Source organism: Adiantum capillus-veneris, chromosome 27 (genome assembly GCF_014529385.1).
Source record: "Adiantum capillus-veneris isolate H3 chromosome 27, ASM1452938v2, whole genome shotgun sequence".
NCBI lineage: Eukaryota > Viridiplantae > Streptophyta > Polypodiopsida > Polypodiales > Pteridaceae > Adiantum > Adiantum capillus-veneris.
In genome coordinates this window covers 16170035-16193314 of record NC_140957.1, presented here as the reverse complement: position 1 = coordinate 16193314, position 23280 = coordinate 16170035, and the positions used below count along the sequence as shown (strand labels likewise).

The 23280-nt window shown below is 45.3% G+C and overlaps 2 protein-coding genes across 6 annotated transcripts; both read left to right on the top strand.

Annotated features, from left to right (window-relative positions):
- The first annotated feature begins 525 nt into the window (after positions 1 to 525).
- LOC147421559 (splicing factor PWI domain-containing protein / RNA recognition motif (RRM)-containing protein) lies at positions 526 to 18877 on the top strand. Of its 2 annotated transcripts, none has more exons than XM_086502926.1 (8): positions 526 to 1600; positions 3851 to 4116; positions 4212 to 4364; positions 4446 to 4738; positions 4811 to 4944; positions 5031 to 5804; positions 5916 to 6505; positions 18324 to 18877. In XM_086502926.1, exons 1-8 carry the CDS (start codon positions 781 to 783, stop codon positions 18573 to 18575), a joined length of 3282 nt encoding a protein of 1093 aa, XP_086359052.1. In that variant the 5' UTR covers positions 526 to 780; the 3' UTR covers positions 18576 to 18877. The 2 variants fall into 2 exon arrangements, with proteins under 2 accessions (XP_086359052.1, XP_086359053.1); XM_086502927.1 differs by having other exon boundaries at positions 527 to 1600; positions 3872 to 4116.
- A 1889-nt stretch (positions 18878 to 20766) lies between these two features.
- LOC147421558 (uncharacterized) lies at positions 20767 to 22313 on the top strand. 4 transcript variants are annotated; one of them, XM_086503651.1, is made up of 3 exons: positions 20787 to 21905; positions 22021 to 22090; positions 22189 to 22204. In XM_086503651.1, coding segments are annotated over exons 1-3 (891 nt in total). In that variant the 5' UTR covers positions 20787 to 21085; the 3' UTR covers positions 22190 to 22204. The 4 variants fall into 4 exon arrangements, with proteins under 4 accessions (XP_086359774.1, XP_086359775.1, XP_086359777.1 ...); XM_086503650.1 differs by having other exon boundaries at positions 22184 to 22202; XM_086503648.1 differs by having other exon boundaries at positions 20767 to 21905; positions 22021 to 22313.
- The last annotated feature ends 967 nt before the right edge of the window (positions 22314 to 23280 follow it).

Here is a 23280-nt window from a genome sequence, read left to right as displayed (position 1 = left end):
ACGCCTGCAACCTAGCCGACCACCTGCAACTGCGTCTAGGTCTTGTCAACGCCACAAAACATAGCGTATTGAGATGCCGCCTGAGCTCTAACAGCGTCAACGCCCTCCTGGGCTCTGATACTACGTGTTAGGTGTCGGCTACGGGGGATAGTAACGAAGAGGATCCATGGCGAGGTGATGGCGTGCAAAGTAGAGAGAGAGAGAGAGAGAGAGAGAGAGAGAGAGAGAGAGAGAGAGGATCTGATAGAAAGACAATAACACACTTGTATTATAATTATTCAAAGCCTTTACAATATATAATGGGAAAACTTGTCATGCAAGAAACTCCTCGTGAGGCTGTAGAGCTGCATGCTACATGGATATGTTCCCACGGGTTGACACTTACTGAACCAGGGCTTGGAAACCCAACACTAATCTCAAGATGGTCGACGCTCTCTTGACTCACCATTCATCCTCATTAGAATAAGATCAATGATCCCGATTAAGCGATGAGGCCGCCTTTGCATTGGGATCATTGGATCCCATGCCTTGACCCCATGGCCAATAAAGCTAAGGTCACCCGACTCCCGAAGGAAATTCTTAATGGAGTACCCTAATTCTAGACACAGATATTGCCTGATCGCAGTGTTTTCTTGTGGCCACAGGGGATTAGGGTCTATGTGCAGTGGCGTCAAGGATTTATTGCGTCGGCTTTAGGTATCTTGCTCACTGCGATTTCTTTCTGTAGAGAGCAGATTTCGGGTTGGGTGCTGCGTCATCGCAAAATCTTGGTTTTGGGCGATGAATATGTCATTCGGAGTGCAAGCAGCACCTCCAGCGACAGGAGATGTGGGCGGGGTAGACCCGCCTCCTGCGTCGTCAACCCCAAGCATTGCATCCACACCTTTGCCACCGGTTGCTGCTCCCTTTTCTGCAAGCTTCACATTCCAGGGACCCTCTGGGAACGTATTGCCTCCATCGCGGCCGCCCTCCACTCCAGGTGGCTTTTCTTACGCAGGTGCTCCTCCTCGATTTACATATCCAAATGCACCGGCTCCGGTTCCACCATCTGCTGTGCCTCCATCAGCATCCCCAGCGCCCCCGTTCTCGGTGCAGCCGGGCTTTACTTTCCAAGGTGCAGCAGGAAACGTGGTGGGTATGGCTACTCCGCAAGCTGGTAGTCCAGCAGTTGGTGTGAGACCTTTCCCTCCTGCAGGAATGCCGGTTTCTGTATCCCTACCCACCCAAGCTGTTGTTCCTCCTCCCTTACAGGTTGCGAATCCGCTAGGATCTCAAGCAGGTTTACCAGGATCCACTGCCACACCTGAGGAAACTTCAACGCAGTCGTCATCATTGCCGACAGGAACAGCAGAAGCCCTGTCTGCAACCCTGCCCAGCAGTTTACAAGTTGCTGGGACACAGGCAAGGCCAGTTGCCCAGGCTGTTACCCCTTCGATCACAGGGTTACAAGGGCAGATTCAAATACCTGCAGTCTCTCCTGGAGCGGTACCAGCAGCAAGGCCTGGGCTAGCCCTCCCTACTTCTACCACTCTTCCTTATGTTCCACCTCGCCCCGCTTTCACACCGGCCCCTGTCGGCGCAGCAATTGTACCCCCTGGAGGTGGGTTTTCTGTGTACTGTATTTCTGTCTTATTAACATTTTTTGAGTTAAGGGACATTGGTAGGCTAGCAGTGGGCTTGGCATTAGGGTGACAGACTGTTGTCTCCTACGGCAGTGTTATCGTATTGTTTTGGTGAGGCTGCAAAGTTGCTGATTCTGGTAGAGAACATCAAACATCTCCTGTGGTATGGTTTGATCTTTTCTTTTAGCAAAATGACAACCACCCTTTTTTATCAACTTTGTATGCGAGTCATAAAAGCATTTGTCTTCTTTCACAGAGTAGACCTGACAGTTTTACCTGCCTTGTGTTTGAGAAAGGTTAGAGTCCTTGAGCTCAAGACACTGTTTTGAAAGTAACAATTTAGTGACCCAAAAATTTGGCTGAATAATTTTCACTTCACTTGGAGTCGACTTGGTTGCTTAGAGCGATCATATTATGCTCTGTTCTTTAACTTGTATGATACTTGTCACTGGTCAGGTCATTTAATTGCTCAATCCTTTAGAACTTATGCTTTGGAAACTCCCCAGTATCCTTGATCTAGAGGATCATTTGGCTCGGTAAGTTTTTTGGCATTTGCATCCGTTAGCCAGGCAGCATTGTAATTTCAGGTGGTGGAGTAGATTCATGAAGTGTGTTGTGTGTGTAATATAGCCTCTGTTGAAGAATTCTTTTTGGAAACTGTTTCTTTGGCATATGGACTTTTTCATATAGCTATCTTATTCCCTTATAATAAAATTGCTTTATGGCGGTTAGCTCTACAAGATGTTGCTTATTGCCATTTTAGCCTTCTGGCCTGGTGGTTTACTAGCTCGAGGTTATCCTTCATCTGTGGCTTTAATGCGAATGTTTTGACCTTAGCATTTGGCTTTACTTGCCACTTTAGTCTGGAATCGCCTTTGCGGAATCTTCCTCTTGTAGCGTTCACGATCATTAATTATATTACATAAAAGTGAAGCACGAGTATGGTTATCAATGTCTTGCGGTTGCATGACATGTTATGCAGATATCCTTAGAGAAACGAGGAAAGCTATGGGGATGGCATTGCACAGGCTCAGGGCCTTTTGTATGAAGGTCCCACTCTTTAAGCTTCCATGTTGTTTTCCTTGAAATATTCTCTATTAGTTTCCAAGTGTTGACACGTGGAGCTTTTGGACAGTCGCTTGTTGTGGTCCACGGTAGTGTTCTTCTGATATATGGTATTGCGTACTTATTTCATTTTCAATACTTGTCTTTGTTACCATTATTGGGTATGTGTTGTGCATAGATCAAGGACATGGTCTCTTGCATTTTGAGGCTGTCTCAGGGACAAGTATTTCAGAGAGTATGGGCTTATCCTGTATTCATTTACGAATAAAATATTTAGCTGGTTGCTACTGATAATATCAAAGTCTGTGACTAGCCATTTTGATAGACATCTTAAACGGATGGCAAGATGGATTTTGTGGACCACCTAGTCTATCTTAAGCTGAAGAGAACTCGAATATAGTGAACCACTCAGTGATTAGTGTTTTGCGTGGCATGGTTTGTTTTGCCTGTATATACTGTGATAACCTATCCTGCTAGTATATCCGGGCTGATTGGTTCATGGTTTCAACTTTCATGTATCTTACATGTGGCATGTTGACAGTTGGAATTTCCTTTGTATGTCGTCTTTAAATAAGTTGTAGGGAATATTTTCGGTACTTGAAAGTCCGACTCTTGAATTTGACTCGAGGCTTACATGTGGGGGCCTGAATAGTGAGGATGACCCGTTAGTTGGACCCGAGGTTTAGACAATTAAAGTTGCGGGCTGCAGGCTGAGTCTCGACCCTTATATTTAACATTTTTCTGGATTTCAGATTTGAGAATCAGCATGTGTTACTACCAGGCAAGCAGAGGAGAGCCTAGTCTTTGGCCCCTGTTCTAGTATGGGTAACCAATCTCAAAGCACTTTCTGTGTGCAGTTGTTTGGCTTTTTGGTTTGTTTTGTGTGTTAATGATAAGGTCTTGTGATAAAGAGGGTATTGTCACACCAGACTTGTTAATCGGTTTTCGTTTCCCATTCATTACTCAACACATCTGGTGCTAAAGGTCAGTAATTGTTTTGTTATTGCCAAGTTGCCTTGTACGTCTGATTGTCTTGTCATATATTTTTTCCAAGAATTTCCTGTTGTTTGGGTTAATATGAACTCATAAGGTGGATTTCGTCATCTGCTATTCTCAGTTATGGCTTTCTTTTAGTTAATTCATCTAACTAAGTTATTTCCCAGTTCTTGGCTCTGCCCCTGCAGGAATGGCACCTCGATTCCCTTCTCCTCCTTTTGTTGCTTTGGTTCGCCCTCCTTTTCCTCCGCGAGTTGGAGCCCCGCTGGTCAGACCACCACCTGGCGCCTTGTTACGGCCTGGTGCTCTCCTTCGACCTGATTTATCAAAGGCTGCAGGTGCATATTTGCTGCTAGAGAAACCACAGACACTTGTTTATGTTGGGAAAATAGCCTCAACAGTTGATGATGAATTTATAAGGTCTATACTGGAGGTACTGAAGTTATTTGATTCGTAAAGGATGAAGATTGTATCATTGGATTTGATACCTGATCTGTTGATGTGTTGTTGTTTGGGTACTCATGTTAGCTCTGTGGACCAATAAAGAGCTGGAAGCGAGCCCAGGAGCCAACAACAGGGACGCCAAAGGGCTTTGGCTTTTGCGAGTTCGAATTGCCTGATGGAGTCTTGCGGGCCTTGCGTCTTTTAAATGGTTTCAGTTTGGAAGGACAAGAACTGTTGGTAGGAGACCAGATTCTTGGGGATAGGGTGTGCTTAGTTTATTTTTTTCAATGATCTTGTTTAATGTGGACTCTGTGACAGATTAATTTGAATCCAACAACAAAGGAGTATTTGGAACGCTTTGTACAAAAGAAGAAAGAGAAAGAACTTCAAGTGAAGCTCGAGGCTAGTCAGGCTGCGGAGGCAGAGGTTGAGACTGCACCAGGTGTGGAAGCTCCTGAACCTGTGAAAAAGCCTGCACCAGAGGTTGAAAAGCCTTTTGACATGACCGAAAAACAGGAGACAGATCCTAAGAAATTTGGCCTTGTCAGTGACGAAGACAAGGAAAAAGACGAGGAGGCTCAGAAGAAACTTGCAAGCTTGCTGGAAGAGAGGTACAGCAAGTAATCTTTGCTAGAATATTGGTCTGATCGATGAAATTATACTGGCTAATGAACATTTTGCAGGGCTAAGAAGATGCCATTGCCCCCTCCCCCTCCTTTACCCAGTGCAGCAGATGCACCATGCAAGTCGAATTCTGTCTCGGACACTCCTGCTAAATCCAGGGAAGGGGATTCGATTGCTGATGGAGGGAAAAGTGGTGATTATAGTTGTCAATATTGTATATTTTACTGTGTAACTGCCAATTTTTGTTGCATAAGTAACGAGTTATTTCTTTTTTCATAGGTGGGCAGGAAGGGAACAATGAAGAGGAAAGCATCAAGGACAAGGGAAGCTCAGAGCTTGAGAAGCTTGATACAGGCTCTTCTGATCAAGGGAGGCGATTAGATTACCACAGAGATAGAAGTAGAGACAGAGAGAGGGAGCGAGATAGGGAGATAGATAGAGGGAGGGATAGGGTTGGCAGGGATAGGGAGAGGGAGAGAGAGAGAGAAAGGCAGGAGAAGGAGGAGAGAGAGGACGAACAATCGGAAAGGGAAAGAGAAAAGAAACGAGCTCGTCGGGAGAAAGACAGAGATATGAGGTCTCGGCAAGCTGAGCGCCAGTTTGAAAACCGGGAAAGAGAATGGGAGAGGGATGAAAAGGAAAAAGAGCGCAGGAGGAATGTGGACAGGGAGAAGGAAAAAGAGCGGGAGAAGCTGAGGAAACGGTTGATCAAGGAACAGGAAGATTGTACTGACGATGAGGCGCGTAAAAAGACGAAGCGCAGAGGGGAATATGACGAGCATAAAAGGAGGCAAAAAGAGAAAGAGGATGATGAGTATGATCGTTTGAAAGAGCAAGAGGAGATAGCAGAGGCGAAGCAACGGAAGTTGCAAGAGGAATACGAGGAACAGGTAAGGAAAAGGCTTGCTGAAATTGCAGAAAAAGAAGCAGCAGCTAAAGCAGCGGCACAGGCCTTACGATCTGCTGATGGTGATGGTGCCAAGGAACCTGAAGTTGAGCCAAGTGTTGTTGGCTCTGGAAAGGATGGACCAGGTCACTCACAGGTTGCTAATGGTATGTAACTTGCAGAAGTGGTGTGTAATGTGTTCCACATACATGCAAGCTTCATTCTTTTTAAGTGACTCTGTAAGCTTTCCTAATGTTAAGACCCTAATGTTTCTGCAGGTACAGAAGATGAAGTTTTTAAGGATATGGATATGAGTGATGGGGCTGGACCAGCAAACATGGATGTAGATGAGAATCGGTCCTGCAGCCCCCCTCAAAAGAAATTGGGTTTTGGTCTTATTGGATCTGGGAAGAGGGCGGTTGTGCCCTCGGTCTTCCATCAGGAAGATGAAGAAGAAGCACCCAAAGAACGTGCTTTGAGAGAGCTGGTACCCATTGATTATAGTGCAGAAGAAATGCAGGTAGTTTCTTCATGGAAGCCACACACCACCATAGCAACTGCTGCTCCAAACCTGGCTGCTGCAGCAGATTATGCAAAAAGCCTTTCAAACTTGGGACACGGCTCTTCTAGGGAAGAGCAGGACTCTGACCATGACAGGGGAAGACGACACAGTGACAAATCTAAAAGTAAGGGCAATACTAGAGATGATAACGACAGGTCTCGAGACAGAGAAAAAGATAAGCACAGGCAAGGGGAAGGTAATCGTGAGACGGTTGCCAAGCTTGATACAAAGCAGCTGATTGATACAATTCCAAAAACAAAGGATGAGCTTTTTGCCTACAAGATTGACTGGAAGATTTATGATCAGGTAAGCATATGAATTATGTTACTGTCTGTGGCAGCGTGCACCCTTGGTGTCTCTGTTTCACGGGCTTGATAGAGTAAGCTCAATTAACAGTCATGAAGCAGAAAGATGTCTGTGCTCGCTTGCATGCATGAGTGTGCACACGTTACTGTAAAAAGCAAAGGGGCTAGTAATATAAAGTTCTAGCATATTATGAATTAGAACAGGGACGTTACGGGTGGTGTAATAGTTCAATGCGGATGAGCCTTAGTGACGTGTAATGACTTGTTGGAGGAAACTGGGTTCAATTTGGTCTGCTGAGACTGGACTAGCCTCTAGTTCCATTTTTTGTGTTAATTCTTTCCATCTTCTGTGGTGCGTATGCCCTGTCAACTACCTTATTTTTGTACTAATTTTTCCTATTTAATGCTTCTTCTAGTGCTAAGCTTCATTATTTATGGCTGAGTCTGCCCTTATGACAGAAACTCAGTACGCAGACTTTGTATTGATGTATGTCTGTGTGTGTGTGTGTGTGTGTGTCGTGGGTGTGGGAGCATATATTGGTACCTAGTTCTACAGCCACTATTGGGCACTAACGTCTGTAGTGGGATGTCGTAGTATTTAGTCAATACTATGCATGAGGGCGCTGATGTTTATATTGTCTTGTGGGTGACCAACACGAGTCTAAACCTTGCTGCTTCTGTTAAGGGTGAATCTGGGCTTATCTTGGATTCATCTCGGTATAGTTTTTAGTCGTATAGCGGACATGCAAGCTTCACATTGTGAAGTTTTTGTCCGAGTTATGACCAATTGATTTTGTGGTAATTCTTTCTATCTTCTGTGGTATGTGTGGCCTGCCAATCACCTCAATTTTGTGCTAATTTTTCCTATTTAATGCTTCTTTTGGTGCTAGGCTTCATTATGGCTGAGTCTGCCTCTCTAGAGTTATGACAGAAACTTACGTACATCTTTGTATTGATGTATGCTTGTGTGTGTGTGTGTGGGGGGGGGGAGCATATATTGGTACCTTGTTCTACACCCACTATTGGGCACTAACGACGTTAGGGGGAGTGTCGTAGTATTTAGTCAATACTACGCATGATGGAGCTGATGTTTATATTGTCTTGTGGGTGACTACTATGAGTCTATACCTTGCACTTTCTGTTAAGGGTGAATCTGGGCTTTATCCTTGATTCATCTTGGTATATTTAGGTTCCAATTTTTACCACAAGCTCAAAGCGCGTGCTCTCTCTCTCTCTCTCTCTCTCTCTCTCTAATGGATTGGGGAAAACCAAAGGTTATGGTGTTCAACACCACACCGCAGTGGGTCAGGAGGTCGGCACCCACATTTACGTATGGCCAGGAGACTGTTGAGTACACAGATGCATATACTTATCTTGGGGTAGTCTTCGGTGAACCGATGTTTTCACTAAGGAGAGCATAAGAGACTAGACCGACGAGAGCATATGCAGCTTCGGGAGGATGTGTTCGCAGGTCCAGTTTCAGGATTCGCGAACAAAGCTCTCTGGCTTTTTGACACTCTAGTGACTCCAGCTATGCTCTATGGAGTTCAGGTATGGGGACCCTGAGTAGACCACCATGGGAGATCTGGCAACACAGATCGATGAAGATGTATGGAGAGGCCTCTGGTCTCTATGATCGCTCGGATGATTCGGGCTAAGGCCCGAGTGCCACATGAGATTATCCAAGCCGAGCTAGTCCCCCCCTTCTTGTGGTGGAGGCATTGACTAGATAAGTATCCTTTATGCACGGTCTATGGGATCTCCCCAGGGACAGATACGCTCGGCTTGCCCTGGAGTCATCTCGACAACTAGCTCTACAAGGCGATCCAGCATGTTGGTATGGACAGATGATAGCATGGTTTCAGTTGCATGGTCTCAACATATGTAACAGACTTGGACGCTCCAAGTCAAGAATCAATCGCGATAGCACCAAATAACCACTTCAAAACAATTCAATTCACAGATCACAATAGATTTACACTCGCCCGGCGGAGTTCCGTGCCTAGAGATGTTGGCCCCAAAGACTGACGCCTCTTTTGGTATTTCTTTTTGTATTAATCAATCTTCAAAGTACAAGAGAGTGGCTCGGGATTCACTCTCCGACTTTGCGTCTAGATGCTCTGAGAAGTGAGGAGGGCCCAAGTCACTTATTTAAAGGTTTACAAGGGATGCCAAAAGCAGAGCCCCAAAAGCTTGCAAGCAAAAGCTCTTTTCCCTCTCTCACAGAGAGCTTCTAAAAGCAAAAGCAAATTCTCTCTCTCTCTCTCTCTCTCTCTCTCTCTCTCTCTCTCTCTCTCTCTCTCTCTCTCTCTCTCACTGAGAGCAAAAGCTGAGATTTGCGTCGCACAAAAATATCCAAATTTTTTTTTACACCTCTGCGATTTCCAAAAAATTAGGGTTTTTGGCAAAAATTAGGGTTTGCAAGAATTTTAGGGTTTTTGGCAGAAATTAGGGCTTTCTGCTATCCTCCACGTCATCACTTTGTGACAACATAGATAGATTACCTCCGTTTCAATACTCCTTGGATGCACCCTCCTCGTCTCTCACACGGACAGAGATCACGAGACTCACGCTAGGATCTGATTCAGCTAGATATCAGGAGCACATGGATACAGTCGACATAGGAGCTGGGCACGAAGATGGCCTTCTACAAAGAGCATCTTCTCCAACTCATGGAGGATGGCTTTGTGACTAGGCCTGCATACATGGATAAGCACTTATCTCATGGGATAAGATGCGTTATTGGGCAGATACGCACATCCTCACATAAGCTCTAGATCGAGATTGGCGGATTTCGAGGGGTGCAAACAGGGGCCAGGATATGTCACCTATGTAACTTAGAGTCAGAGACAGAGCTGCACTACACGTCATTGCCAGGCATACTATGAGATACGTGGCCGCTTTCAGTGCCTGTTCAGAGAAGGTTGTAGACCTTTTTCTAGAGTCATGAGATACAAGGATCAGAGAATCGAGATGTCTTGGATTGTTTCTGCTAGAGTTGCGCAGACTTAGGAAGAGTTTGCTGAGGACATCAGGGGAAAGACAGTCTCAGAGATGAATCACATATTTCTTTATATCAGCCAGTGGAGAGCCAACGGAGCTGTCATTATAGCAGATCTTAGAGCCTACTCATACTAGAGGTACTTTGCTTGACCGAGCCACTGAGCTTGGCAGATCCATACGCCCACGACCTCGGGGGGTCGATACAGATTACTCTAGCTCAACATGCAAGACGCCCAACCAGAGTACTGACCATGGAGGAGGTCGATGAGATCCGACAACGACCTATGAGAGATTTCATCTGAACACACCAAACATTCCCCCCCCCCCCAAAAAAAAATAAAAATAAAAAAAAATCCTTTCCTCTTAGTGTTTTAGTGTTAGTTCTTTGTAACTTTGTAATTTCCGTACTCAGACATGGTATCAGATTCACCAGTTGTAACTTTTTGGTCTCATAGGTCATTTTGGCCTTTTGAAGACGATAATATAACATTTCATTTCATTTCTCTCTCTAATCTCCGTTGCATGCAATAGTGCCTTTGTTGTGTGTACCTTTCTACCATTTCTATAGCTCTCCCACTCAAGATCTTGGAAGTAGAGCTTGTGATCGAGTGTTTGCCTACATCATCTGAAAACTGGACCTTAAAAAAACATACATTTGTACATAGTACATACGCATCTCTCTCTCTCTCTCTCTTTCATTTCGTTTCATTTTTCTCTCTACACACACTCACACACTCACACACTCACACACACACTTTGCCACTATACTTAGCCTGGCCTAATGATGTGTCGAGATATGACTTCCCATAGTGCTCTTATCTATGCTTCCCTTGAGTTTTGTGGATCAACACCATGGATATACTGTTTGGAAACATAATCTGATGATGGTGTGCCTTGCTGTTGTCACTAATACCCCCTAATAGCTTCCCTGTTAAATTTCTCTTGGAAACCTATGCGGGCTTTTAAGCATTTTTTGCTCAATTGGTTGACACGGCTGTCGAAAGCCGTGTCTATTTTAAATATACATTATGTTGAATATTCTTAGTTGACCCTAGCTGTCAAGTTTCAGGCTCTACCTCTTAGCTAAAAGTCCTACACTAAGTATGGTGGGATTTTCCTTTCCACCTAACTTTTCTAATAAGCGTAGTGAGTTATTACTCCTCCCTAGCACTAGTTTTTCTCCGAGTGCTTCTACACTGTGGCTTTGATTGCGTCACCTGTCTTGCCATAGGTCTTCACTCTCCTCTCCTGAAACCGGCCCGTGGGACGGTAAGCTTTGGCTTTCACCCGAAATTCTTTACTTTAGACACACACCCAGAGCACTTTGCAAAAAGAACCCGCAGACGGGAATTAACACTTGATCACACACACGGCTCGGAAGCTAGAATGCTCCGATCAGACGCCGAAAACCTGTAGGCCCCAAAATTGGCGCCCCTTTCGGTATTTCTTTATACTTTGAGAGGGTAAATTTACAAAGTAGAGTCCTGGGAATCCTTTGTCTATATCCAACTAGATACCACTTGATTTGGCCAAATTTCGGCAGCATAACAGCCCCAAAACTTGCGCGAAACCAATTCCCCTGTTGGAACTCACTTCCGTTGGCATAAACCCTTTGATTCCTGCCCAAAAACAGTAAATTCAACACGCTGTATTTACTGGTTTTTGCCCTGTTTTCAGCCCCAAACAGTCCCCTAACTGTCCTCTGCCAATGGGGCACTATTCCCAATGGTTCTGGCGTCCGTATGGCTGAAAAACAGTCAATTTACAGCGTATACACAGCGTTGAAAACGCACCTGTACAGTGAGGTTATGACCCTCACCGGTGCCTGCTTTGGAGTAGCAGTTAGCTACCCCTGTTCCTGCTCAAGGAGGCTCTTGCCTCAGCACAAAAGCATGAACCCACACAGCTGTACATCAGTCAAATGAAGAGCCCTCTTGTGGGGCATCACATAACTGTACGTAGGGGGGAGAGAGAGCAGTGTGTAGCGTGCAGGGCATCACTCCTGGCACCACACTGTACATGGGAGGGAAAGAAAGCACTCCATAGCTCTTAACCTGTGACAGGTTCTCAATGAAGCATCCCCCTAGCATAAATCGAGCGCCCCCTCTTCTGCCCTTGACCTATAATGCATCTGTGAACAAATAGATGCAAAAAGGGGAAGATTTCCATGGCTGCCAAAACTCTGGTTAAATATCGGCTTGCTAGGCCGCGTGTAGGTGAGCGTGACTGGCCAGCCGGTCACGTCGCTTTTTGGGGGGGCAGCAAACATTTTAAAGCTATGTAGAGAATGCGCCCCCTCTTCTGCCCTTGACCTGTAATGCATCTGTGAACAAATAGATGCAAAAAGGGGAAGATTTCCATGGCTGCCAAACCTCTGGTTAAATATCGGCTTGCTAGGCCGCGTGTAGGTGAGCGTGACTGGCCCAGTCGGTCACGTCGCTTTTTGGGGGGGCAGCAAACATTTTAAAGCTATGTAGAGAATGCGCCACATCGTGTGCACATGCACGCACGTAGTGTAGTGGTTAAGGCAATGCATTTGGGATGCGAGGTCGAGGGTTCGAGACTGCACGTGAGCTCCGCGTATTGACTTTTTGGTCAATGGTCACCTAACGACTACATTCGACCGGCAACCGGCATGCGTTGCTTTGCCACGAGGCTTGTGTATCGCTGAAAACGCAGCAAAACAGCCCTGTAAACACACATCTGATGCCTTCCGATGCTGAAAATGAGCTCCTTGGTCCAAGGTAAAGTCATGGGAAGCTCAAAAATGGAGAGAAATGGCTGAAAATGACAGTTATCAGCCTCCAAAACTGCTCCAGAAAGTCAGTTACGGGTTCTGTTCTCCCAGACTTGGTAAATTGACCAAAAAGTGCCACTTGGCACTCATACATGCAATTTCTCCGCATTGGGCTTCCTGCTTAAAAATCTCTCAACTTGTGCATCAGTTGACTTTTCAGCAGAGTAATAAAATGTTCCGCTGGTCATACTGAAGGTAATGACGCGAACACATTTCACGGCCCAAAATAGCAGTTCCCTAATTTTTAGGAGATGTTTCCGTTGGGCTCCCACTGGTCATCTGACCATCTATCCTCATTCGGACCGCATCCAAAAGTGCAATGTGGCCCAACTGTCGGTACTTTTTGTTGGTGATCCCACCTTGACTTTATGCCTTTATTGAGTTCACTTCCTAGTATCCACCAACTTGCTAAGTGCGACGAAGGGACCTACATGATCTTGAACTGAGCCTAGACATCCTTTTACTTCACGAGTTCCAGTGCCGACCAACTTTCCGTCTGCGGGTGAAAGTACCGTTCACATTGGCCATACAATGTCCGACCATTTGCAACTTCAAAAAGAGGGTCTCAAAAATTAAACAAAATCATTGGAAAGAAACCAACAACTAAGGTTAGCAGTTGCCACCTCCTCGTGACATCTCCTCTCTCTTCCCCTTGTGCCGTCTTGATGCCTTACATATATGGCTGCCCTTTGAAGGCTGAAGACTCCCGCTCTTGCAGTCTTGAATTATGTGGAGATCTTGTAGCTTTGCTTTGACTTATCTCTTTACAAATCTCGAGGGATGTTGTGGCACCCAATTTGGATTCCATCTTGAGGATGCTACCATTTACACAGGTGACGGTTTGCTTATACCCTCACTTAGCCTTGATGATTTTGTCTATTTTCATTTAAAACTGTGAAAGAGAGTGTGGTCACCGAGTTCTTTTCTGATTAAATCCTGCATCATGGTGAAGAGTGATGGTCCAAATGCCGTCTCAACAATACTGGGAGAATCTGAATTGGAGAGGTGGGTTTTGTTGTGGTGATATCAGTTTGCTGTAGCTACGGAATTTGCCGACAACTCTTCCTTGCTCAGGTTCCTATAAGGTTATACTTTTCATAGTAAATGCCAGCTTGTTGGTCTCAGGTTCCTATATTCACTGGTTATACTTTTCATAGTAAATGCCAGCTAGTTGGTTTTTGATTGTCGTAATTTTTAGAAAAACATCACTGGCTGTTTGATGGGCATACATACCACAGAGTTGTACTGTTGTTGATCTTGGCATTATTAACAGTTTACTGTGGGGCATATTTATTTTGATAGGGAAGGCAGCCGCACTTTCAATTCAGGTATTTTCTCTACATTGCCCTTGGGCACCTATATATGGGGCTAGGGGCATAGACACATTTGATTGTATAGACAGGGTCTTCTGTTCTGGTAGTCATGGGGGGCTGATGGCCCCCTCTTCCACACACCAGTGTTTTGTTGTCTCTCTCTCTCTCTCTCTCTCTCTCTCTCTCTCTCTCTCTCTCTCTCTGACTTTGTATCAGATCCACCACATTGTAACGCTCTGGTCTCATTGGTCATTTTGGCCTTTTGACGTTAATATAACATTTCATTTCATCTCTCTCTCTCTCTCTCTCTCTCTCATAGCACTTGAATCCTCTCGACAGTTAGCAATACAAGGAGATACAACATGCTGGTATGGGGAGATGACATCATGGTTTCAGGCACATGGGTTCAGCATAGACCGGTTGCCACCATTCCATTACTCATTGGATGCACCATCTCTCACACAATCAGAGATCACCAAGCTCATACGCCAAGACCCGACCCAGCTAGACACCAGAAGGACATGGATACAACTAGCACAGGAATTGGGCACGAAGATGGCTTTCTACAAAGACCACCTTCTCCAGCTTACGGAAGATGGTTTTGTGGCGAGACCCAGATACATGGATACCCACTTGTCTCATGGGATACGATGTGCTATTGGCCAGTTACGCACATCTTCTCACCAGTTGCGGATTGAGACTGGGAGATACAGCAGAGTACCAGCAGAGGACAGGACATGCCCCTTTGTGTAACATGGAACCTGAGACAGAGCTACACTATACATGTCATTGCCCCGTCTACTACGAGATACGAGGCTGCTTCCATTGCTTGTTCAGAGAAGGTTTTGGACCACTCTCAAGAGTCATGGGATACGAAGATCAGAGATGTCTGGGTTTGTTCTTGCTTGAGCTGCGCAGACACAGAGATAGCCTGATGAATGGCGAGGCTAGCCAGTCTCAACGACGGATCACAGACTTCTTTAGAGCAGACACGGGATAGCTGCAAGGGCCGCTCCCATAGCAGAGCTCCCCCTCGTCTCACACCAGAGGCACACTGATTGACCGAGCGATTGAACTGGGGAAATCCAGGCGCCCGCGACTGCAAAGAACTACACAGCATCGACGGAGGCTACGATAGAAAATTCGGAGCACGCTGGCCAGGCATGCACGACGCCCGGTCAGACTACTGACCATGGAGGAAATTGATGAGATTCGCCAACGACTGATGCTAGATCTCTTGTGATTCAGCTATCCCAACAAGCCGCCCATTTTTTGCTTAGTCTTTTGCTTGGTTCACATCGATCAACTTAGGACCCCATAGTATATATCTTTGTTTTGTACTGTTGTTAGGTTATTTTGTTACTCTGACTTTGTATCAGATCCACCACTTTGTAACTTTCGGGTCTCATAGGTCATTATGGCCTTTTGAAGACGTTAATATAACATTTCATTTCATTTCATCTCTCTCTCTCTTCCGCACGCGCACTCTCACATGGTATCAGAGCTGAACTCTTCATGGTCTGGGTGCATCACCTTCCCGCATGAGGTTCTTCTCCCAACAGCCAGATCAGCCAGCGATTGTGCAATAGCTAGGCAAGCGAAGGAATATGGAGCTTTTCTATCGCGGAGAAACCCTTCTCAACCTGCGTTTTTTTCTCTTCCACATGGCGATCACAGGTCTTTTCCGTGGTGGAAAACCCCTTCCATCCCTCTGCACAGGAAAGCAGGACACCTGCGTTTTTTGGCCAGTAGGCTCTTGCGTTTTCAGGTTAAGAGGGGGAGCACTGAGCTTCACACCCATCATGGATCTTGCCTTCCTTCCCGGTTTAGCATCTGGTGCTTTGCTGGCGACATTCCTCTTCATTTACATCAGATTATAGCGATTCCCCATTGCTGTTTTCTCTGTTTTCAGCCTATCAGAGGTTTTGACATCGATTAACCACCCTCCCCAGACCCCCTGCACCGCTCCGGACCATGCCGGGAGGGTACGAGCGCGCTGAAATTCTCTGGACAGCAGTGATTTCATCACCTCGCAATTGTGTTTTTGGGTGGACAACAGCCTCTTGGCTTGTGTTTTTTACAGAGGATGAGGTTACCTCCTGCTGGGACACCATCCGATGGTGGTCCATGCGGTCTCTCAGTGACTACATCTGCTTGATCATACACGGGGGTACGATCCTTGGGAGATCCATTCATTCCAGCCATCATTCGCGGTTGCGCACTCGAGAGGGGGTGGTGACTTTTGGTTTGCTATGGACACACCTATGCACTCATCAGAGGAGTTCACACGAGATATGGCTATGCTCATGGCATATGGGATTCCGACATTCTTAGAGAGGACACCACCATCTTGGGTGGACAGACACTTATTACTTGACCTTGATTCCTTAGATCACTTGCTTGCACAGGAGCATCTACATGGACTTAGGGAGAGATCTTGGATTTCTTCTTGGACAGGTTCATTGCTTGGATCTACAAACTGGAGTGGGACTTCAGTGCCTTAGGCTCTCTTGGAGAGTTTACTCGCAAGATGCGGGAGATCAAGCATCACGCGACTACATCCGGAGTCACACGAAACGTGGCTTGGTTGGTAGTGCAATTGCTCTTCTATACTCCTGATCATTTGGATTGCTACCTTCAGAGTTATTTACACTCACCCTCAATAATCTTACAGCAGACTTATCCCCCAACTTGGACAGTAGGCCACTCCCAGCTCATTCACATTGAGAGCCACATTGAGATGCGGTTTGGTGGCGTTGTTGACACGGATTTTGTTTTGGTTGACACCGGAGGATTGGAGGCAAGAGATACAGTCAAGACGGCGCAGACAAATTGGTCTGGCCTTTCCTCTTCTCAAAGGATCTTCACAGCGTTGACTGCTAAGTCAGGATTGGAGGCAGGAGATACAGTCAAGATGGCGCAGACAGATTGGTCTGGCCTTTCCTCTTCTCAGAGGATCTTCACAGCGTTGACTGCTAAGTCTGGCTTCCCTTCTTCACACAGGATGATTTCGGTGCAGACAGCTTGGTCTGACCACACCTCTTCTCAGAGGCCCTTTACAGCGTAGACTTTGAGTCTAGTTTTCCCCCCATCTTGGATTACCCTACCCGCTGTCAGGACACCATCTGGTGGGTGGTCCGTGCGGTCTATCGATGACTGCTGCAGCTTATGATAGCTTCTACTGTGCAGACTGTTTAGTTTGGCTTTCCTTGTTTCGGAGGAGTTTACAATGCAGATTGCTACATCTTGCCTTCCCGGAGTTTTTCACAGCTTAGCCACCTGGCCACCGTGGGTTACAAGTTCATGCATTGACAGGCTTCTCCTGGGCTTCTCCATTTTCTCGAGATTGGTTTGACTACAGACACCACAGATCCTATTGGGCAGGACACTTGTAGGCCTATTAGTACTTCTTTTACGACAAGGAGTTGTTTTCACACTCAGTTCGGGACCTTCATGCAGTATCTTCACCCTGTATCAACTGAGGACAACAGTTTGCTATACTGCTCGTGACGGCACTTTACCATGGAGATCTCTCGGAGGTTGGGACACCCCACACTGTTGCAGACATCACAACTGATACTTCATCATTTGCCTCACATCTTTGGCTTTACGCGGGTTGTTCAACATCAGGTGCTGAGAGGGGGTGTTAGATTTACACCACTCTGTTGCTTCACATGTCTAGGGCATGCTTGTACGGCTAATGTGCCTCCCGGCTGGCCACCCTTTGATAGGCTGCATTGTCTGGCCGCCCGTTTCTGGGCCGGCCGTCTCTCTTTTGTGGAGGCTCGCTACTCATCCTTATTTTTTCTTGCTGGGTCGTGGGGATTTTCTCTGCATTGCCCTACCTCCTCTTTGTCACCTATATATGGTATGGGGCTAGAGGGGTGCACACAGTCATAGACACATCTGATTGTATAGACAGGGTCTTCCGTTCTGGTAGTCATGGGGGGCCCCTCTTCCACACACCAACTTTTTGTTGTGTCTACTCTCTCGGAACACTAGAAATCTGTGTTCTTACTGGTCATAATGTCTTTTTAGAAAGCATTTGGTAAGGACTGTCGGGATTCCATTCTTTAGATGGGTTACTTGCTGGTTTGGTACTACTTTGGAAAAACATGTAATGATGAGCCTGTCTTGATCTCTCATTTTGGCTTTTTTTGCGTCTACATATTTGTATAAATGTTTTGCGTCTTGAATCAAACCACTCATTTAGATTTGGTTGACTTTGTAGTGATTGACCCCTGTTCTTGGAAGTTAATTCTTCAAAAGCTCAGTATTGACACAAAATAATAGCTCTACTTGGAATTGGCTTGAGCTTTATTCACTATTTGAGCTTTAGCAAACTTTAGGCCTGGTGTGTGGCTCTAAATACAAAATTCTGAAATTATTTTTAAGAACTAAACATTAAATAAATAAACACAAATTTGCTTTGTTTAAAAAAAAAAAAAGACAGATCACACACACACACACACACACACACACACACACACACACACACACACATACACACACACGTATATATAGATCACACACACACACACACACAAACACACATTGTATACATAGATAACTATGTACATATATATAGATAGATAGACGTATATAGCTAGCTGAAAAGTTTTACTGGTCAAAACTTACGTCGCTGAGAAAGCTTCACATACATAATTTTCGAGTAGAGCTGATTCTTGGTTTTTTGACTTTCTCAGCATCAATTGCACGACAGGATGAAACCCTGGATTCAGAAAAAGATTTTGGAGTTTCTTGGTGAGGAAGAAGAGACGCTTGTTGAGTTCATTGTCTCAAATACGAGGAAACATACTGGTGCTGCCGAAATGCTTGCTCTTTTAACAACCATTCTTGATGATGAAGCAGAGATGTTTGTGATGAAGTTGTGGAGAATGCTTATTTTTGAAGTGAAGAAAATTGAGACTGGTTTGTCAGCGAAGCCCAGAGGCTAGCAGAGCATATATTTATTGTCCTTTGTTATATTCAAGCCAGTGGCCATAGTTTGTGGTGGCTGACTCAATTTTCTTATACCATTCATGTTGTCGAAGTCTTCTGATGAGTGAAGGTCATCTGCCTCGTCATTACCTCGGAGAAAAGTGGGGAATAGAGGCATGACAGAACAGCTTTGAGAACTCTGACATGTAAGGTCCTTGGTTCAAGACTGTCACAATATCCTGTTCTGATGTAAAGTGCGGTTTTTTTCTTTTGGAAACATCTTCCCTAAGATATGAGAGCCAAGATGGGTGCTTGTGTCGTCTTGTTTACATAATGTGTCATATTTGTTTATTTGCGCAGATTGTTCATGGAAAGAAATTTTTTTTGTGATAATGGGCCAACTGTCGTTGTTTTTTCTGCTTTTGAATCCTTGACATTTGGGCCCTGGTATCTTTTGTTATTCCCCTAGCCATGCCTCCTTGACTGTTCATGATCATCAAGTCTCTATACGTAAGATGGGTTCTCCGGACTTCTTAGAGCCAAGAATAGACGGTGCTTTTTTTCTGACCTGCTGACATGCATTATGACTAGCCCCTGATAACACATGGAATGTGGTAGGAGATTTGGTGCTAGGCTCTCTCAAGTTGCAGTCTCTCTTATTGGAAAGGAGGTCAGTTTCTTTTGTTTCCATGTTTTCAGAATTTTTAGCGGGTGCCGGGAGAATTGTGTTGGGTACTGCTAGAAACCTGGTTACAAATCGACATTAACTATCTAATTGTTTTACTGCATACCAGAAAAGAAGCCATTCTTTTTATGTAGAGAGAGTTTGGCGAAGCTTGGTACACATGAAACCAGCTATGGATGGTCACATTACTCAAGAATCTTTATAATATATTTACGGAAAACCTTGCAAATTTTGTTGTTTTATTTAAAGGATGATTGAAACAAAGTTTGCACAAAATTGCCAATGATAATCTTTGCCTCATATATGCATATTCAACTACTAGTAACTTCTTCTCCTGTTGATTGGACTACCTCGATTACTTTCGTAACTCTTCAGCAAGCTGTGGACAACATGTGCCAAAGAATCAAGCCATGTATCAAGATTGTCAAATAGTTCTTGCAATAGTTCTTGAACTCTGTGTTGATGTGCTAAGTGCTTGAAGCAAACCGTTGGAAGAGTCTTCACTAGCTTCATTGCTAGCTATATTTGATTAACAAGAAAAGCCACTAAATTGACGTATATGCATACGTATCCGAGAGAGGTGTTGTGTTTAAATTGATATGAAAAATACCCATGACATTTAAAGCATGTTGATCCTTCAAGTTATCACCTTCAATCAGTCATAAATACCTCGAATCGATCTGCATATGTTGATTGACCATCTTCTTGTGACTGCAAAAGCTTGTACTTGAAAGCTCACATATCTTGCTCACCCGTGCCATATGGAGCAGCCATTCTGATACACACATGATAGCCAAAAATACTCCAACCGTTGGCAAGTACTACGTGTGCCAACTATCCAAATTGCAACCTTTGCTAAGGGCGTTTCAATATGCTGCACATCGACTAGCTCTGCCCGTTGTGGACAACATTTTGAGATGCTCAAGTACTACCAAGTTCAAGTAATTTCCCTGTAGGACGTGCCAAAGATAGCAACGTTTTGGAACACTTAATGCAGAGAGAGCATCGCCGCTTATGCTTAGTGCATTTTGATATGCCATCGCCAAGCTGTTGTTGGACAATGTTCTGAAACGCCTGCAACCTAGCCGACCACCTGCAACTGCGTCTAGGTCTTGTCAACGCCACAAAACATAGCGTATTGAGATGCCGCCTGAGCTCTAACAGCGTCAACGCCCTCCTGGGCTCTGATACTACGTGTTAGGTGTCGGCTACGGGGGATAGTAACGAAGAGGATCCATGGCGAGGTGATGGCGTGCAAAGTAGAGAGAGAGAGAGAGAGAGAGAGAGAGAGAGAGAGAGGATCTGATAGAAAGACAATAACACACTTGTATTATAATTATTCAAAGCCTTTACAATATATAATGGGAAAACTTGTCATGCAAGAAACTCCTCGTGAGGCTGTAGAGCTGCATGCTACATGGATATGTTCCCACGGGTTGACACTTACTGAACCAGGGCTTGGAAACCCAACACTAATCTCAAGATGGTCGACGCTCTCTTGACTCACCATTCATCCTCATTAGAATAAGATCAATGATCCCGATTAAGCGATGAGGCCGCCTTTGCATTGGGATCATTGGATCCCATGCCTTGACCCCATGGCCAATAAAGCTAAGGTCACCCGACTCCCGAAGGAAATTCTTAATGGAGTACCCTAATTCTAGACACAGATATTGCCTGATCGCAGTGTTTTCTTGTGGCCACAGGGGATTAGGGTCTATGTGCAGTGGCGTCAAGGATTTATTGCGTCGGCTTTAGGTATCTTGCTCACTGCGATTTCTTTCTGTAGAGAGCAGATTTCGGGTTGGGTGCTGCGTCATCGCAAAATCTTGGTTTTGGGCGATGAATATGTCATTCGGAGTGCAAGCAGCACCTCCAGCGACAGGAGATGTGGGCGGGGTAGACCCGCCTCCTGCGTCGTCAACCCCAAGCATTGCATCCACACCTTTGCCACCGGTTGCTGCTCCCTTTTCTGCAAGCTTCACATTCCAGGGACCCTCTGGGAACGTATTGCCTCCATCGCGGCCGCCCTCCACTCCAGGTGGCTTTTCTTACGCAGGTGCTCCTCCTCGATTTACATATCCAAATGCACCGGCTCCGGTTCCACCATCTGCTGTGCCTCCATCAGCATCCCCAGCGCCCCCGTTCTCGGTGCAGCCGGGCTTTACTTTCCAAGGTGCAGCAGGAAACGTGGTGGGTATGGCTACTCCGCAAGCTGGTAGTCCAGCAGTTGGTGTGAGACCTTTCCCTCCTGCAGGAATGCCGGTTTCTGTATCCCTACCCACCCAAGCTGTTGTTCCTCCTCCCTTACAGGTTGCGAATCCGCTAGGATCTCAAGCAGGTTTACCAGGATCCACTGCCACACCTGAGGAAACTTCAACGCAGTCGTCATCATTGCCGACAGGAACAGCAGAAGCCCTGTCTGCAACCCTGCCCAGCAGTTTACAAGTTGCTGGGACACAGGCAAGGCCAGTTGCCCAGGCTGTTACCCCTTCGATCACAGGGTTACAAGGGCAGATTCAAATACCTGCAGTCTCTCCTGGAGCGGTACCAGCAGCAAGGCCTGGGCTAGCCCTCCCTACTTCTACCACTCTTCCTTATGTTCCACCTCGCCCCGCTTTCACACCGGCCCCTGTCGGCGCAGCAATTGTACCCCCTGGAGGTGGGTTTTCTGTGTACTGTATTTCTGTCTTATTAACATTTTTTGAGTTAAGGGACATTGGTAGGCTAGCAGTGGGCTTGGCATTAGGGTGACAGACTGTTGTCTCCTACGGCAGTGTTATCGTATTGTTTTGGTGAGGCTGCAAAGTTGCTGATTCTGGTAGAGAACATCAAACATCTCCTGTGGTATGGTTTGATCTTTTCTTTTAGCAAAATGACAACCACCCTTTTTTATCAACTTTGTATGCGAGTCATAAAAGCATTTGTCTTCTTTCACAGAGTAGACCTGACAGTTTTACCTGCCTTGTGTTTGAGAAAGGTTAGAGTCCTTGAGCTCAAGACACTGTTTTGAAAGTAACAATTTAGTGACCCAAAAATTTGGCTGAATAATTTTCACTTCACTTGGAGTCGACTTGGTTGCTTAGAGCGATCATATTATGCAATAGTTCTGATGTGGTTAAACGGGTTTCTTCTCAATTATAAGGTCTCCTTGCATGCTAGCCCTATCAAAGTTGTCCATATGCTAGTACTAAAATCCATGAGCACAATGTGCATACATACTCCCACTAGTCGTATCACGACCAATTGCAAATACACTAAGATTCAAAGCTTTTGGATCTGAACACCCATATAGAGAGCAACATTCATAAATTGTTCTTGAAAGAGGGGAGAGCTTGTGCTGCAATTGAATATCTTTCTTCCCGATATAAAATGTGCTTCGACTAACTTAATTAAATGCACACTCAATTTTTCTAGAGTAGTTGGGACTTGCAGCTCTTGTTTGCCTTCAACTAAGAAGCTAGAGCATGATTCTTCCCTTGGCACTGCTTCCTGGGGGACTTGGCTGTTAGCTATGCTTGCCAATAGCCACCCTAGGTTTTGGTTGGGAATTCACGGCATCACCCAACCTTACTTCCGTAGACCTCTCATGTACACCTCCTTAATAAGAGTAAGGGTTTTTATCCTTAGGGTTTTACAAGCGTCATGAACTCTAAGCATGTATGCCCTCCTCTCACACTCCTTAATGAGTTTTTATCCCGTACGACTTTACTCTTATAGATGTCGCGAACCCCAAGCATGTATGCCTTAGCTCGTACTCAACCCTTAAGAACACATCATCTTACAAATTGTGTGCATTAGTAGAGAGATACAGAAGACAAGAGCTTGAGCTGAGCTCTTGTAAGCATGCACACACAACCAAGTGAGCACACAAAGGAGATGGAAGTTGAAAGATTCTTCTTCTTCTTCAAAGGTTATAAAAAAAAAGTAGGAAAACACGACATGATGAAATGACCAAGGACAATGGTCAATGTGAAATCACTAATGAGCGACCTGGCAAGAGAAGGGTAATCACTTGCTCTCGATAGGTGGACCAT

Excerpts from the sequence above, each read along its gene's own strand:
- LOC147421559 (XM_086502926.1), top strand. The coding sequence starts at position 781 with ATGAATATGTCATTCGGAGTGCAAGCAGCACCTCCAGCGACAGGAGAT. Across the intron at positions 5,805-5,915 it reads TCACTCACAGGTTGCTAATG|GTACAGAAGATGAAGTTTTT; the intron begins GTATGTAACTTG and ends ATGTTTCTGCAG. Across the intron at positions 6,506-18,323 it reads ACTGGAAGATTTATGATCAG|CATCAATTGCACGACAGGAT; the intron begins GTAAGCATATGA and ends TGACTTTCTCAG.
- LOC147421558 (XM_086503648.1), top strand. The coding sequence starts at position 21,086 with ATGAATATGTCATTCGGAGTGCAAGCAGCACCTCCAGCGACAGGAGAT. Across the intron at positions 21,906-22,020 it reads AGCAATTGTACCCCCTGGAG|TGTTATCGTATTGTTTTGGT; the intron begins GTGGGTTTTCTG and ends CTCCTACGGCAG.